Below are 12,529 nucleotides of genomic sequence, written 5' to 3'. Positions count from 1 at the left end.
AGGTGACTAGACATCTACCACCCCACTACCACTACTCAGATTAGGGGGGGGGGTGTTAGCCTGTTTTTGCCCCACCCCACCCGCACTTTGGTTCTGAAATCACCATCACCCACCAATGAACTTGTCATCTTTGCAGATTAATTGTTTGAGCTAGTAATATATCATTATCTAATGTTTACAAATTAAATATGACATAGCTAATGATTTAATGCACAACGTTGGATTTCACCCCATTATAAAATCAAATGGTTTGACCGTTTGAATTTCTTTGAGGCTTCGTTTCTCCTCATCTTTGCCCATGCAGCGCGCCTCGCAAACGTGATTCGTCATTATGAAATTATTAACTTTACACTGTATATCTAAAAATTATCATATACACTGATTGTTTTGCCCCAGCCCCAGCTAACACACCTGACTCCAATAATCAACTAATCTTTAGATTGGAATGCATTTAGTTTAATCAGCTGTGTTTGCTAGGGATAAAGAGTGACAGCACTCTGCCCCCGAGGACTGGAGTTTCCCATACCTGCTTTAAAGTACAACAGCACTCTGGCCCCCGAGGACTGGAGTTTCCCAACCTGGTTTAAAGTACGACAGCACTCTTGGCCCCCGAGGACTGGAGTTTCCCATACCTGGTTTAAAGTACGACAGCACTCTGGCCCCCGGGGACTGGAGTTTCCCATACCTGCTTTAAAGTACAGACAGCACTCTGGCCCCCGAGGACTGGAGTTTCCCATACCTGCTTTAAAGTACAACAGCACTCTGGCCCCCGAGGACTGGAGTTCCCATACCTGGTTTATGTACAACAGCCCCCACTTTTTTCTGGCCCCCGAGGGTGTGTGTGTGTGTGTGTGTGTGTGTGTGTGTGTGTGTGTGTGTGTGTCATTAATTGCTATGCCAGGATACACCCTTCCTAGGCAGCAGTAGCGTGGTGAATAAGTGTTTCTCTACAGCTCCAAATGTCAACCTAACCGTCTCTATATCTCCTGTCTCTAATACACTGAGACTAATACACTACACTGGAAGACCGCTGCCTGGGAGGAACCTCTTATCCACAGTTTGGCCTTTATTGTCATTAATCTTGCCCTGGAGGCAGCTCTACAAACTGGTCACTATCTGGCACAGCCAGAAAGTCATAAACTCTGAAACCCTAACTAACCCTCTTTGGTTGTTTACTATACTACCTTACTCACTCTTTTTAGCATATGGCCTCAGATGTGAATCCTTAAAGAGATGGGTGGGGCTAAGGCTTAAGAGGGTGTGAACGATGTTGAATGGGTGTAGACAAAGAAGTGCTCTCCAGTAGGTGTACCAATATATTCATGGACCATTTTCTCAAAAGTGGAGTTATAAGTTTATCAACTTTCAAAGCAGAATTACTTTCCCATTGTTCCTCAACAGAGGTCACATATAGCCTATTTTGACTTTGCAGCTAGCCTATCTAGCGGAAATCGCTCAGTTCTGCCTCCACGGCAAGATTCATGACAATAAACGTCAACCTGTCTCTCTTACCTTCTCTTCTCTCTCTTTTTATTACTCTCTGTCTTTCTCTGTCCCATCTTTTGCTAGCTATGTGGTGTTTATTTCACTGAGAATTCATGTTAATTTTGTCACACGTGCAACAGAGCGATGCTTTCTCAAATGTCTGGATTCAATTAATTCACAGAAAGCAAAAGTACAACGACCCAAATCAGGCCTACTTTTTTCATCTGACCTGCATTTTTATGTGGCACAGTTCTGACCAAAACAGGTCTGGCAAAGTTCTGGCTTATGTATGGTAGCTGCTTACCATTTTTGCCATTGCTGGCCCACTACTAGCAATGCAGATGACTCCTGCAATGTCACAGTTTCGTTACCGTTTTGAGAGTTACCTTTTTTAGGATGGAGGTGAGTCTTTCGGTCTCACAGTCGATGATGATCTGTCCCTCCTTCCTCTTGTCCAGGTCTTGGAACACCTTGAGGAATGAGGCCTCCGTCATGGTCTCCACGTTGACAGACGTCACCAGCCAGCTCCTCTCAGCAGCTGTGTCCAGGACCTTCTGCAGCACCGACAGGCCTACAGGTCAGGGGCAAAGGTCATGGGTTAGAGGTGAACTATGGCTGTGTTCCAAAAGGCATCCTATTCCCTGGTGCCCTGGTGCAGTACATGGTGAATAGGGTGCCATTTGGATGCATCGTATGACATAACTTACACTGTATGACTGACATATCTTAGAAACCAAGCATCTTGTCCAAAAGCCTAAGAAGCATCTTGACCACTAAGTCCAAGAAGAATCTTGACCACTAAGTCCAAGAAGAATCTTGACCACTAAGTCCAAGAAGCATCTTGACCACTCAGTCCAAAAGAAGCATCTTGCCCACTAAGCCCAAGAAGAATCTTGACCACTAAGTTCAAGAAGCCATCTGACCACTAAGTCCAAGAGACATCTTGACCACTAAGTCCAAGAAGAATCTTGAACCAATCTCTACAAGTCCAAGAAGCATCTTGACCACTAAGCCAAGAGGAATCTTGACCACTAAGTCAAGAAGCATACTTGACCACTAAGTCCAAGAAGCATCTTGACCACTAAGCTCCAAGAAAGATCTGACCACTAAGTCCAAGAAGAATCTTGACCACTAAGTCCAAGAAGCATCTTGACCACTAAGTCCAAGAAGCATCTTGACCACTAAGTCCAAGAAGCATCTTGACCACTAAGTCAAGAAGCATCTTGACGCACTAAGTCCAAGAAGCCTTGCTATAGCAAGAGCATCTTGACCACTAAGTCCAAGAAGAATCTTGACCATAAGTCCAAGAAGCATCTTGACACTAAGTCCAAGAAGATCTTGACCACTAAGTCCAAGAAGAATCTTGACCACTAAGTTCCAAGAAGCATCTTGACCTACTAAGTCCAAGAAGAATCTTGACCACTAAGTCCAGAAGAATCTTGACCACTAGTCCAAAAGATCAGACCACTAATCAAAAGCATCTTGGACCACTAAGTCCAAGAAGAATCTTGACCACTAAGTCCCAAGTAAGAATCTTGACCACTAAGTCCAAGAAGCATCTTGCCCACTAAGTCCAAGAAGAATCTTGACCACTAAGTCCAAGAAGAATCTTGACCACTAAGTCCAAGAAGCATCTTGCCCAATAAGACCTATCCATCAATAACAAAGCTCTCATGCTAACATAGACCTATCCATCATAAGACTTTCTCTGACAGCACAGCAATGTAATATATGATTACCGGCTCCAGAGGGACAGTTCATTATGACGACTGGGATGCCATGTACAGATATGTTGTTACAGCACTTGGTGTTACTCTGGATAATCACTCCACACACACACACAGACACACGCACATGCACAAACAAACACACACACACACATGCGCACCACACACACACACCAGGGCGGCCACAGGCATAAGCGACATAAGTGGCCGCTTAGGGCCCCTGGCCGCAAGGGGGCCCCCAACCATTTTTTTTATATATATATCTTTTTTGGAACTCAATTGGGGTCTCAACTTACTATTTAGAGTTAAAATCGTAGAATTTTAATTTTTTCAGCAGTTTTTCTCTTGTTATGTCAGTTACTGAGACTCACTCAATTAGCCCATTTCAGCTAACATTTTTAGATTGGAAGTTTGTCTAGCCAGCTGTCTAAACTTGTAGTAATCATGACCGAATCCTGCCCGGCAACGCAGGGCACATGCCCAGAAGCCCTAACCTCCATGGGTCACCCATTGTTTATGTTAGTCATTGTCACTCAGATATCTTATTAACATGGCATAAGTCATGCAAAATGTGTAGAATTGCAGAAAATGATCTTTAAAACGGCAAAAGAAAATCAACCCTTGACAAAATTAGTAGAATTGCAGGGAAATAGCTGTAAAACTGTTCTTTTTTCTCTTCCCCATGGCAAAATGTGTAGAATTGCATGACATGTGTTATAAAACTGCTAGATTTTCTATATGCTCCATTGTGTAGAATTGCAGGACCACTAAAATGTTTTGCCGCGAGGTGGGGGGACCCCTAACCAAATCTCACTAAGGGCCCCCAAAAGGCTAGGGCTGGCCCTGCACACACACACAGACACAGACAGTCCCTCAGAGGCACCAATTACATCCAGGCCACTCCATTAAGCTGTCCCCATAGGCTGCTAATGCACTAAAGTATCATGGGGGAATAGGCCAGGGAACCAATGGGCTCGCGGCTCAGAACAGGGACAGGAAATAAGAGGCCATTAGGGAACACATCGATCATGGCTGCAGATTTACAGTGTGGGACACTCAGTATCATATTAGACCAATCAGAATCCTCCTGGGAGGGGACAGACAGTTATTCCAGAAGGTAAACAAAGCTTTCACAAGCTGCAGAGCGGCGGCCATTACTAAACCAAATACTGAATTATAACAATTACATTATAAGCTAAGCTAATACATGAAGCTGTATTCCACACAGCCAGTCACAACTGCACTAGAGAGAATAATCAAAAATGGCATATGACCCTCTTTACATATTTCACATGCCATATTTGCAGCAGGGTTGTTGGTGTGTGTCTAACTAGTCAGAATTATGGTGAAAGGTGATGGATGCCTGGCTCCGTTGGACGGTTTAGAGGAGAGGTTGAGAAGTGGTTTTAAAGTTGGTGACACACTGATAAATGTGTCAAATCACATAAATCATTTGAGAAATCGGACATAGCTTTAGTTCAGTGGGCAAATACAGTCCAGTGGTGTTCAGAATACTTGGTTTCAAACCCAGCAGTCAGTCACATTAAACCATTGACTGCTATGGACAGCAGCGAACTCCATAGACGGAGCTTCTGCCCTTCAGGACCACGGTCAACTCCTCTGTTTCAGAGTGGTTTGTTTCAGGACAATGGTGAACACCTCTGTTTCAGAGTGGTTAGTTTCAAACCATGGTCTCTGAAACAGAGGAGTTGACCATGGTCCTGAAACTAGACCTTAAAACAGAGGAGTTGACCATGGTCAACCACAGGACCATGGTCAACTCCTCTATTTCAAGGTCTAGTTTCAGGACCATGGTCAACTCCTTTATTTCAAGGTCTAGTTTCAGGATCATGGTCACTTCCTTTATTTCAAGGTTCTAGTTTCAGGACCATTGGCAACTCCTTTATTCAAGTCTAGTTCAGGTCATAGTTTCAGGATCATGGTCAACTCTTATTAATTTCAAGGTCTAAGTTTTCAGGATCATGGTCAACTCCTTTATTTCAAGGTCAGTTTCAGGACCATGGTCAATCCTTTATTTCAAGGTCTAGTTTCAGGACATATGGTCAACTCTTTATTTCAGTCTAGTTCAGGACCATGTCATCTTTTTCAAGTTCTAGTTTCAGGACATGGTCAACTCCTTTATTTCAAGGTCTAGTTTCAGGACCATGGTCAACCCTTATTTCAAGGTCTAGTTTTCAGGACCATGGTCAACTCCCCAGACAGAAAAACTCTTTTCCTTTCTCTCTTTTTTTTCTCAACATACTGTTTGTCGTGGTTGTGATTCCAGGACCAGGTGGTCAGCTCCCTAGAGCTCAATCTCACAAGTCTTGCACAGTCTGCATCCCATTCCCAAGACAACACATTATTCTAGTCAAATAAACCTGTTTGCCCCTTACTCCCTGAAATAAGAACAAGGAGGTTGAATCGGAAACACAACTCTGAGTCTGCACACATGAAAAGAACCCTCATAAGAATAATAATGGAATTGGCCCTCATAAGAACTAATAATGGAATCTGGCCTCTAAGAATAATAATGGAAATGGCCTTCATAAGAACTAATAATGGAATCTGGCCCTCATAAGAACTAATAATGGAATCTGGCCTCATAAGAACTATAATGGAATCTGGCCCTCATAAGAAATTATTGGACTACACATGGAGGCACCGACACGTGGAGGAAGAACGCAGATCATTTTATTATTTTATTCAATAAAAAGGGCCATTTTGTGAATATTGTTTATGAGGGTGTTAATGGCCGTGAACATTTCTTTTTCACCGTTTCCAGGCTTCTGAAAATAAAAAGAGCACCTTTAGAAGTTAAACGGCTGTTGCTCAGTAACACATCTACACAGATGTTATCTGGGGGAAATCGTTTTCAAATCCCTGAGACTGCAAGAAAATGGCACAACTCACAGTGATGTATCTTTACGTTCACGTGTGCATATACCAAATGGCCTATTCCTTTATTGTGCAGTACTTTAGGAAACAGAGTGTGCAATTTGGAAATAAGGTGCAATTTGAGACACAGATTTCCAGTTAAAGCGCTTAATATTTATAAGAGAAGTTCTAAATGTATTCGGCTATAGCTTTTGGGCTGTGATTGGAAGATGGTATGAGAAGGAGGTGCTCAAAATAAACAAAGAGTGATGCGTTTGTGTAGGTGCTTGTAATGTGTTGCAACAATAATATCTGCATGGATAACACAACGACCACATGCAAACATTCACGCCACAACGTCGCACGCATGCATTCACACACCACACCACACACCACACACACACACACACACACACGCACACGCAGCACACGCACACCACACACACACACACGCAATAAATGTATGGGTAACTTAATCTCTCCCCAGGCATTCAACTTTAATCACATTCAGGCCTGCATAGCAATGGATGGTGACTCTCAGACCAGTTCTACCAAAAGAGAGACCCCTGGGGACTAAACACGAGACTGCTATAATCTACACTGACAAAGGTTGCTGTCTGCATACCTTATTTAGCCTTGTGATAGGGACAAAGTGCCCATCTACAATGGCCTGAAAACTCACGGCCACCAGGCACACATACACACACACAAACGCACATACGCACGCAGCATGCAGCAACACACAAGCACACACACACACTATAACCGACAAACACAATTTTCTTCACAGGCTTAAAATAACCCTTTGGACAAGCAGCTGGAGAATAGTATCCAGGCAACAAGCAATATGGATGTGATATGGATTCCAGAACTCTCCATCCCACCGCTCAATTAACACACACACACACCCACACACACACACACACACACCAACATCACCCAGCACACCACACACACAACACAACAACACACACACACACACACACACACACGAACACACAGCGGACGCCACAGCGCACCGCCTGCACACCACACGCCAACGATACCAAACAGCAGGTTATGGCATGCAGTTTCCTCCTGGCTGATAAGGGAATATGGGAGATAAAACCATCATGGTGACCTGCAATGGCGCTCTAGCTATCATGGCTACTATGAATCACAAGGGACGCTGTCTCTGTGTGAAATCTCCCTCCGTAGACAGTCGTGTTGTGTGTCCAGACCAGACGACAGATGTGATAGTTTATCAAGGTGTCATCAAGTTGTCATTAAACTGGCTTTATTCAGGGAGTGTAACATCACTCAGCAGTCCAAACACACAAAGGAGACACAAGAAATGCAATACACCACAAATAATAACCGTAAGCATGCAGCACACACATTGACCACCGTATTCAGATGTCTTAGTGGACTTGACGTTATCTCTGAAACACACAACACTGAGACAAGATGGACGGCATTACTGAGTAGGTTACTAGCTGATTGGCTGGGAGGGAGAACGGGGAGGAGGGAAGGAGGGGAGGGAAGATCGGAGACGACTGGGAGGAGAAAATGGGAAAGGAGGGGGTAGAAGTCAGAAGACTGGGAGGAGAGGAGGCCAAGCTAACTGGGAAGGAGAGGAGAGGGATAAAGAGGAAGGGGAGGGGAGAGGAGGCGGAGACTGGGAAGGAGAGGAGGGGAGAAGAGGTTGAGAGACTGGGAGGAGAGGAGGGAGAAACTGGGGGAGGGGAGAGGACTGTGAGGAAGGGAGCGTGGAGAGAAGGGGAGGACTGTGGAGGAGAGGCGGGAGAGCTGGAGAGAGGAAGGGGAGAGGAGCGGAGAAACTGGGAGGAGAGGAGGGGAGAGACTGGGTATGGAGAGGAGGGGAGAGGCAGGGAGACAACTGGGTTAGGAGAGTAAGGGGAGAGAAGGGAGAGAACTGGGAGGAGAGGACGGGAAGAGACTGGGAGGAGAAGGAGGAGAGGGAGGGGGAGATGGGAGGAGAGGAGGGGAGAGAAGGGGGACGGAACTGGGAGGAGAGGACGCGGAGAGACTGGGAGAGAGGGAGGAGAGAGGAGAGGGGGAGAGACTGGGAGGAGAGGGGAGAGAAGGAGGGGAAGAATGGGAGGAAGAGAGGGGAGAGACTGGAGGAGGGGAGAGGAGGGGAGACACTGGGAGTAAGAGGAGGGGGAGACTGGGAAGGAGAGGAGGGAGAGGGGGGAAAGACTGGGAGAAGAGGGGGGAGGAACTGGGAGGAAAGGAGGGGAGAGACCTGGGAAGCGAGAGGAGGGGAGACTGATGGAGGATACGGAGGGGAGAAGACTGGGAGGAGAGGGGGGAGAGCTGGGAGGAAAGGAGGGATGAGAGGCTGGGTAGGCAGAGGAAGTGAGAGACTGGTTGGAAGAGGAGGGGAGAAGACGTGGAGGAGAGGAAAGGAGAAGAGGGGAGGAGTACTGGAGGCAGAGGGGGGAGACTGGGGAGAAAATGAGGGAGGAGACTGGGAGGAGAGGAGGGGAGAGACTGGGAGGAGGAAGGGAGAGGAGGGGAGAGATGGTAGGGGCGGAGAGGAGGAGCTGGTAGGGAGAGGGGGGAGACTGGGAGTAAGGAGGGGGAGATCTGGGAGGAGAGGCGGTGAGAGAGAGAACTGGGAAGGGGAGGGATGGGAGAAAGGAGGAGAGCTGGGAGGAGGGGAGAGACTGGAGGAGAGGGGGGCTATGGGAGGAAGCGCAGGTGGTAGAGAATGGAGAGAGAGAGAGGGGTAGCTAGACTGGGAGGTAGGAAGGGGGGAGAAGATGGGTGGTAAAGGAGGGGAGAGATGGGAGGAGAGGAGGTGAAGAGACGCTGGGAGGAGAGTAGGGGATTGAGACTGGGAGGAAGAGGAGACTGGGAGGAGGGGAGGGAAGACTGGGGAGGAGATAGGCGGGAGAGACTTGAGAGGGAAGGGGAGAGAACTGGGAGGAGAGGGGGGAGAGATGGGAAGGAAAGGAGGGGAGAGACCTGGGAGGAGAGTGGGATGAGCAACTGTAGGAGAGAGAGGGGGGAGACTTGGGAGACTGGGAGGAGAGGAAGGGGAGAGACTGGGGAGAGGGGGGGGACTGGAGGAAGGAGGGGAGAGACTGGAGGAGCAGGGGGGGAGAGACTGGGGAGGAAAGGAGGGGAAGAGACTGGAGAGAGGAGGTGAGAGCTGGAAGGAGAGGAGGGGAGAGACCTGGGAGGAAAGGTAGGAGAGAGCAGGGACTGGTACGAGTAGGGGGGAATTGTGAACTGGGAGGAAATGAGGGGAGAGACTGGGGGAGATGAGGGGAGAGACTGGGAGGAGAGCGGGGGGAAGACTGGCGACGGAATGAAGGGCGAGAGGACCTTGGGAGGAGGAGGGAGGGAGAGACTGGGGAGAGGGGGGGAGAGATGGGTGAGGAATGAGGGGGAGGAGACTGGGAGGAGATGAGGGGAGTGAGACTAGGCAGCGGAAGGAAGGAGGGTACGGAGAGACTGAGAAGAAGGGAGGAAGAGAGAGGGAGCAGAGAACCTGGGCACGCGGTAGCGAGAGAGGGGAGAGACTGGGAGGACTGGGTAGGGAGAGGAACGGGAGGAGGAAGGAGACTGGGAGGAAAGGACGTAGGGACTCGTGATAGGAGTAGAGCACACCGGTGTGCGCTGTACATGTGGCGTCATTCTTTCTGCACGACAGAAAAATGAAGCAGGCCGTGAAAGCGTGTTTATGCTTTCCTCTTGCTGCCAATAAAGTATGCGTACTTTTCAATCACGACTCTGAGCGGAAGATGAGACAGTAACTTAGAGACATCAACACTCTCCTACTGCTTGTGTGACAGAATCATTCGTGTCTGTGTGCCTTCTGATGGTGTTGTGTCGCCATGTGCAGGTGAGTGGTCTGCCTAGAGATGTGGCTGAAAAGGCTTTTCTTCACAGTGAAAGGGACACATGGCTACTCCTAACCCGTCCGTGTCACATGGCATACTAGTGAATGACTAACTGTGGTTTGGTATGACACTGATGTCTTGCACAAGACAGGACTGTGGAGGTGTTGTGTGTGGCAGGAAGTATGTATTGTGTACGTGTTTATGTGTGCGCGTGCAACACTCACGTAGATAACGTGCGTAGGTACGTTTGTTTGTGTGTGTGTGTGTGTGTGTGTGTGTGTGTGTGTGTGTGTGTGTGTGTGTGTGTGTGTGTGTGTGTGTGTGTGTGTTGTGTGTGTGTGTGTCTGTGTGTGTGTGTGTGTGTGTTGTGTGTGTGTGTGTGTGTGTGTGTGTGTGTGTGTGTGTGTGTGTGTGGGGTGTGGTGCTCGTCGTCGTGTGTTGTGATGCACACGTTCTCTTACAGGAGCAGCTTTTAGCAGAGCTCATGTTCCATTTCTAAAGCTATTCCTGACACACACCTGGAACGTCATACCCTGTGACCCAGCGATCCTACCAAACCTCCAGCAACTCCCCCGTCTATTAGCCTGGATAGTCAGCTGAATATCACTCTGTTTCACTACCGTGTCACTTGGTCTCCTTGACAACCTTGACAAACCAGCCAGCGGTAGTGTTTTATGGTAATGTCGTGGTCCTCTGTAGCTCAGTTGGTAGAGCATGGCGCTTGCAATGCCAGGATAGACGGTTTGATTCCCGGGACCACCAGTACATGAAAGAATGTATGACTGTAAGTGTCTGCTACCGTGCATTAGGAAAGTATTTAGACCCCTTGATATGTTGTTACGTTACAGCCTTATTCTAAAATAGATTAAAATGTTTTTTCCCTCATCAGTCTACACACAAAACCCCATAATGACAAAGCAAAAACAGGTTTTTAGACATTTTAGCAAATATAAACACTACCATTCAAAAGCTTGGGGTCATTTAGAAATGTCCTTGTTTTTGAAAGAAAAGCTATTTTTTGTCAATTAAAATAACATCAAAATGATCAGAAATACAGTACATTAACATTGTTAATGTTGTAAATGACTATTGTAGCTGGAAACAGCAGATTTGTGATGGAATATCTACATAGGTGTACAGAGGCCCATTATCAGCAACCATTACTCCTGTGTTCCAATGGCACGTTGTGTTAGCTAATCCAAATTTATCATTTTAAAAGGCTAATTGATCATTAGAAAACCCTTTTGCAATTATGTTAGCACAGCTGAAAACTGTTGTTTTGATTAAAGAAGCAATAAAACTGGCCTTCTTCAGACTAGTTGAGTATCTGGACCATCAGCATTTGTGGGTTCGATTACAGGCTCAAAATGGCCAGAAACAAATAACTTTCTTCTGAAACTCATTAGTCTATTCTTGATCTGAGAAATGAAGGCTATTCCATGCGAGAAATTCATCTAATCAATTTTAGAATAAGGCTGTAACGTAACAAAATTGTGAAAAAGTCAAGGGGTCTGAATACATACTGAAGGGACTGTACATGGAACATGTTCCCTGTTGTCTTATATTTGTGCATCATTGTGAAGTTGATATAGTCTTTTCACACTATAGAGCCGACCAGAACCGTACTGAGCAGGCAATTATATTTTATTTTACATTGTGCTTTTCAGCATGGTCCCAGCAATTATGTTGAAAGAATCACCAGGCCAACCCAGTACAGCTATTCATTCACATGCAGACACTATTCAGAGAATACATCATTTGACCTTTGACCCCCTTTACTCACCAGAATCTGAGCTGTACATGTAGACGAACTTGGTCCATCCATAGTGGTCTATGACCCCCACCAGAGTGTCCTGTAGCTCGGGTCTCAGCTGGATCACAAACTGGTTGGCCGTCTCGATGGGGAAGGAAGGCGTGACGAAACACACGTGCAGCGCCCCGCAGAACGACATCAGCATGTTCACCGTCTTCCTGTCGTAGAGGCCAATGATGGCATAGACACCTTTAGAGAACTGGGAACAGACTGGGGGGAAGGAGAGTGGGAAGACGCAGAGAGAGAGAGAGAGGGGGAGAGGGAGAGGGAGAAAGTGGGAAGACGGAGAGAGAGAGAGAGAGAGAGGGGAGAGGGAGAGGGAGGGGGAAGGAGAGTGGGAGAGGAGAGAGAGGAAGAGAGGGAGGGGGAGAGGGAGAGTGGGGGAAGACGCGGAGAGAGAGAGGAATGGGAGAGGGGAGAGGGAGGAAATGAGAGAGGGAGAGAGAAGAAGAGGGGGGCGGGGGAGAGGAAGAGGACGGGGCGAGAGGAAGAGGGGAGGGAGGGGAGAAAACGAGATGACACATTGTTAGACTTTCTGGCATTTAGGTCACATATTCTGAAGACCTGTCGATTGAAAACATAATGTTTATTAATTGTGAGATAACTTCTGCACAGATTAGGAGAACTGTACATTTTAAGTACCATGAGTAAGACTGTCTATATTAAGCATGATGGCTCTTGTTTTGACTGTGAGGAAAGTGGAGATGGAGGATAGACAGGTGGGAAAGAAAGGTGGGAATGGACATGAGAGGTTTAAATCTCTCCTCAACAAT

General features: G+C 47.0%; 1 protein-coding gene across 1 annotated transcript in view; it reads right to left on the bottom strand.

The window, feature by feature from the left end:
* Positions 1–473: 473 nt before the first annotated feature.
* The window catches only part of LOC112077497 (glutamate receptor 1-like), a 37,550-nt gene continuing 25,494 nt past the window's right edge, over positions 474–12,529 (bottom strand). Inside the window, exons 2-4 of the mRNA XM_024143994.2 lie at positions 11,727–11,966; positions 1,872–2,056; positions 474–776 (exon numbers count right to left, since the gene is read on the bottom strand). Of these exons, the coding sequence (XP_023999762.2) occupies positions 474–776; positions 1,872–2,056; positions 11,727–11,966 (728 nt within the window). The remainder of the gene's footprint in view (positions 777–1,871; positions 2,057–11,726; positions 11,967–12,529) is intronic.

Source organism: Salvelinus sp. IW2-2015, unplaced genomic scaffold (assembly GCF_002910315.2).
Source record: "Salvelinus sp. IW2-2015 unplaced genomic scaffold, ASM291031v2 Un_scaffold4625, whole genome shotgun sequence".
Lineage (NCBI taxonomy): Eukaryota > Metazoa > Chordata > Actinopteri > Salmoniformes > Salmonidae > Salvelinus > Salvelinus sp. IW2-2015.
Note: the sequence above shows the minus strand (reverse complement) of the source record. Positions and strands in the feature narration are given on the sequence as shown.